Below are 4852 nucleotides of genomic sequence, written 5' to 3'. Positions count from 1 at the left end.
GTGGAAATAAAACAAATACACATATAAACAAATGTTTTTTCAACTTATTTGAGAATAGTGAATCATGCAAGGGTGTCAATATACTGTATCTAACCACATCTTTATATATTATAGCAAACTATTTTATTTGTCAATTATGCTATAGTTGATATATACACGTTTGCTACATCATGACCCACCATCTCCTCCAGAAGCGAGCAGCTCACTGTTGGGGCAGAAGCGCACCACGTTGACAGCCTTGGTGTGCCGTGCAAGGTTGGACAGGAAGTCCACCACTGCTTTCCCATCGGGCCCCATCTCCACACGCCACAACTAACCACAGGAAGTGACCTCACACGTTATAGCATCACACAGACCCACTACACTCATTAGGTCATTATCTCTCTTAATAGTATATCACCATACAATACATTATTAGTTTCCTTTACCAAGCTCTCTGTGTGTGTGTGTGACAATCTGCTAATGCATACAAAGTGTTCACGGTGTGTGCATATGTGTGCATATGAGAGTGAGAGAACAATAGAGACTGGTCTCAATTCCAGGTGGGATACTTGAAACAACCCCAGAGAATGAATGACTAAACAACAATGGAGGGGTTGTTTTAAACAGATAACGTCAGTAGCTAACTGTTGCTCACCCTGACAGTGGTGTCCACTCCCGCTGTGGCCAGCCTGTGTATGCGGCCCTCTGAGTTGTGCTGGAAGTCCAGACTGTAGACAGGTTCTTTGTTGTGCCACGCAATCTCACATGTTATCACCTTCATCTTGCTACTAAATACAGGCAAAGAGAGTAACGTTAACGTTAGCTAACTGAAAATGCGATGTCAGTTAGACTAGAGACAGCTAGTAACGTAAACAGTTAGTTAGCTAACTACAGCAAATAAACAAACAGCAGATGTTGTTGACACCGATAGTCACTTGCAATACATACTGGGAAGGCAGTGGAGAAAGTTGGGCCATTAACCACTTCCAAGTGCTCTCAAAGTTACATTCATTTTTTTTTAAGAGTTAGCTTGGTAGCTACTGGTTTGCTTAGTTCAGCCATGGCTAAACTAGTTTAATTCGATTGCTGTGTGTTGAAGTAAAACAATTTGCGAAGACACATGAACAATTATGTTATATCAAATATTGGATTATTCAAATACGCATCCAGAACAAATCCATAAATATGCATGTATCTCTGCCTACCAGTTTTTTTCCACTGATTAACTTTTCTGCTGCGTCCCGCGCGGAGTCAAATCTACAAGCGGGCAGCAGAGAGAAAACATTGGTTTCCCGCGTAGAGTTCGGAAAAAACTTCCGGTAGAGAAGTCAGCAGTGATAGGCTGAGAAGGGAAGGGGCGGGTAATACCAGAGTAGTCCAGGGGGTTCCACGAGCTTCTATATAGCCACAGATTCCACAGCCAGAAAGTCCAAATTGGCACACACACACACAAAAAAAAAAATGCCTTTGCTCTTAATTTAAATTCAGTGTTAGGTTTAAAACGAAATGGGCGAGGTTTATGACTTGGTGTCAGGAGCTTGCCAGCTTGTAGTCCTAAAAACAGGAAATTATTTAGCTCTGGTTCTTTCAGCCATTCCTATAGGCAAAATGAATGTCGAAATAGGATTTTTGGAATACACGCCGAAAATAGGGTCAGAGGTTATTAACACAGGCTCATTAAATATTATGTTTTGTTCTATGAGATAACCTGACCCTTATGAAATATGAAGCCTTTATGCAATGTAAATTACATAAATGCTTAAAGTGATATTAGTTTATATCATAGAACAAAACGTATAAGATCTCCTACGCCTGTGCTTACCAGACCTTAATTTCAGCGTTTATCCAAAAACTCCATACATTTTTCCAAAGGCTTCATTCAACGAACCACCGTGGTTAGTGCCTACAAAAAGACGCCATTGCTATAGTCCGCCATAGCGGACGCGTTTTTGCCGCCTTTCATTTTTTCACATTGTGAATTTTTCAAAATATTCAAGTTAATTGTGTATATGTTGTAGGCTTATATTGGCATGACGTTTTGATAGCTGTGTAATTCTCTAGGACAAGGTGAGTTTTATAATTATATTTGCCTCAATTTACTCTTAAATTCACAATGCAAATGATTGATTCCAGTTAACTGCGCACATCTCTCTAGGACAAGTTATCAAAACGTCAAGCCAAGGTAAACCTACACAAAACACAGACCTTATACAGTAGGTCTAAAATTGCAGGTGGAAAAATGTATGGTGAAAAAACAATTAGAACCATTTCCGGGTTTTATGACTCATACTGTGGCACCCAATTGTGTCTGGGTAATTTAAAATCTGTAAATCTGCATTCCAGAATAACATATGACATGCAAGCCATTGTAAGTGTTTGATGTAATGTAATTTCAGGTAAAAATGTAAGTTTGTTATATTGCCCAACCATTCAGCAAATATACTTTCGCTTTGAAGCTAGGTGCTCTTCTAATGACACCGAATGAATAATGTTTCAGTTTTGATGCCTTCCCAACCCAGTAAATTATTGCTGATCGTGTATGGAATTGTGAAAGTGACAGAGGATTCGTTAGTCAGTAAATGTTATTGGGATTTCAAGGTCTCTTTTTTTCATTGCATACTTTTAGAAGCAATGTTGGTAATGTATCTTTTGTAGAGGCTATACATTGAAAAAAAAGTCAACGCATCGCTGGAACAGTGAAAAAAATAAATATATTTTTAAAAGAAATAATACATCCGGGACAGTTGCATTGCTAAAAGGACAACCAAAATTCCCTCGTGTCGAGAAAACAAAGCACATTCCCACTCTCTAATCCCAATTGAGGGATGAATCACAAATCAATAAATTAACCAGTTAACTTTGATAAACATTCCAGATATAGCTGCTGATTTTCCAGTTAATTAATAAAAAGGTTCAGTTAAATATGGATCATTGAAGATATTGAGTCAGTTGCACGACCTCAATGAGTCAATCTTTCTTCATGAAATAGAAAGTTTGGAGTGGTTTGAGCTGGCTATCAATTTGATCCTGCTTTGAAATACAGTGCTTTCAGAAAGTATTCAGACCACTTGACGTTTTCCACATTTTTCTTTACATTACAGCCTTATTCTAAAATGGATAAAATAAATATTTTTCCTCAGCAATCTACACACAATACCCCATATCGACAAAGCAAAAACAGGTTGACATTTTTGCTCATTTATTAAAAATAAAAATACCTTATTTACGTAAGTATTCAGACTCTTTCGCAATGAGACTTGAAATTGAGCTCAGGGACATCCGGTTTCCATTGATCATCCTTGATGTTTCAACAACTTGGGAGTCCAGCTGGGGGTAAATTCATTTGATTGGACATGATTTGGAAAGGCACACACCTGTCTATAAGGTTCCACAGTTGACAGTGCCTGTCAGAGAAAAAACCAAGCCGTGAGGTCGAGGGAATTGTCCGTAGAGCTACAAGAATGGATTGTGTCGAGGCACAAACCTGGGGAAGGGTACCAAAAATTTCTGCAGCATTGAAGGGCCCCAAGAACACAGTGGCCTCCTCCATTCTTAAATGGAAGAAGTTAGGATCCACCACGACTCTTCCTCAAGCTGGCCGCCCGGCCAAACTGAGCAATTGGGGGAGAAAGCCCTTGGTCAGGGAGGTGACCAAGAACCTGATGGTCACTGACAGAGCTCTAGAGTTACTCTGTTGAGATGGGAGAACCTTCCAGAAAGACAACCATCTCTGCAGCACTTCACCAATCAGGCCTTTATGGTAAAGTGGCCAGATGGAAGCCACTCCTCAGTAAAAGGCACATGACAGCCCGCTTGGAGTTTGCCAAAAGGCACCTAAAGTCCATGAGAAACAAGATTATCTGGTCTGATGAAACCAAGATTGAACTCCTTGGCTTGAATGGTAAGCGTCACGCCTGGAGGAAACCTGGCACCATCCCTACGGTGAAGCATGTTGGTGGCAGCATCATGATGTGGGGATGTTTTTCAGCGACAGAGACTGGGAGACTAGACAGGATCGAGGGAAAGATGAACAGAGCAAAGTACAGATAAAAACCTGCTCCAGAGCACTCAGGACCTCAGACTGGGGTGAAGATTCACCTTCAAACAGGACAATGATGCTAAGCACACAGCCAAAACAAAATAGGAGTGGCTTTGGGACAGGTCTCTGAATGTCCTTGAGTGGCCCAGCCAGAGCCCAGACTTGAACCCAATCGAACATCTCTGGAGACCTGAAAATAGCTGTGCAGCAACGCTGCCCATCCAACCTGACAGAGCTTGAGAGGATCTGCAGAGAAGAATGGGAGAAACTCCCCAAATGCAGGTGTGCCAAGCTTGTAACGTAAAAAACCTAAGACTCAAGGCTGTAATCACTGCCAAAGGGTCTGAATACTTATGTAAATGTCATATCAGGTTTTATTTTTTATAAATGAGCAAAACTGTTTTTGTTTTGTCATTATGGGGTATTGTGTGCAGCTCGATGAGGGCGGGGGGGACTATTTAATCAATTTTAGAATAAGGCTGTAACGTAACAAAACGTGGAAAAAGTCCAGGGGTCTGAATGCACTGCACCTCTCTGGACTCATCCCCCATCTCTTGCATTACAATCTCCCGCATTTGGACCTTAACTTTTAATTAATAATTTACAATTTTGTTAGCGTCCCAGAGGTAGGAATAGGTTTGAAATCCTCTGGAGTGCAAAAACCCTGTTATTTCAAGAGAAACATCAGTCTCAGCTCAAAAGAACAGAGAGGGATTGATAGTACTCTGATAAGACAAACGTGTGACAAGAGTGAGGGGAGAGAGGTTATGGATATCGTACTCCTAGTTATAAAACATACAACACAAAATAAAAATATATGTTAACTCAAGA

At 40.5% G+C, this 4852-nt stretch overlaps 1 protein-coding gene across 4 annotated transcripts in view; it reads right to left on the bottom strand.

Moving 5' to 3' along the window:
* Positions 1–2033, bottom strand: part of LOC110520448 (chromatin assembly factor 1 subunit B) — a 12496-nt gene extending 10463 nt beyond the window's left edge. Inside the window, exons 1-4 of one of the 4 annotated variants that reach the window (XM_036975000.1) lie at positions 1351–2033; positions 1188–1239; positions 638–767; positions 180–312 (exon numbers count right to left, since the gene is read on the bottom strand). In XM_036975000.1, coding sequence (XP_036830895.1) covers positions 180–312; positions 638–763 — 259 coding nt within the window. In that variant the 5' untranslated portion in view covers positions 764–767; positions 1188–1239; positions 1351–2033. The other 3 variants (XM_021597773.2, XM_021597771.2, XM_021597774.2) reach the window with 3 other exon arrangements.
* Between the last annotated feature and the right edge of the window lie 2819 nt (positions 2034–4852).

This window comes from Oncorhynchus mykiss, chromosome 3 (assembly GCF_013265735.2).
Source record: "Oncorhynchus mykiss isolate Arlee chromosome 3, USDA_OmykA_1.1, whole genome shotgun sequence".
NCBI lineage: Eukaryota > Metazoa > Chordata > Actinopteri > Salmoniformes > Salmonidae > Oncorhynchus > Oncorhynchus mykiss.
Note: the sequence above shows the minus strand (reverse complement) of the source record. Positions and strands in the feature narration are given on the sequence as shown.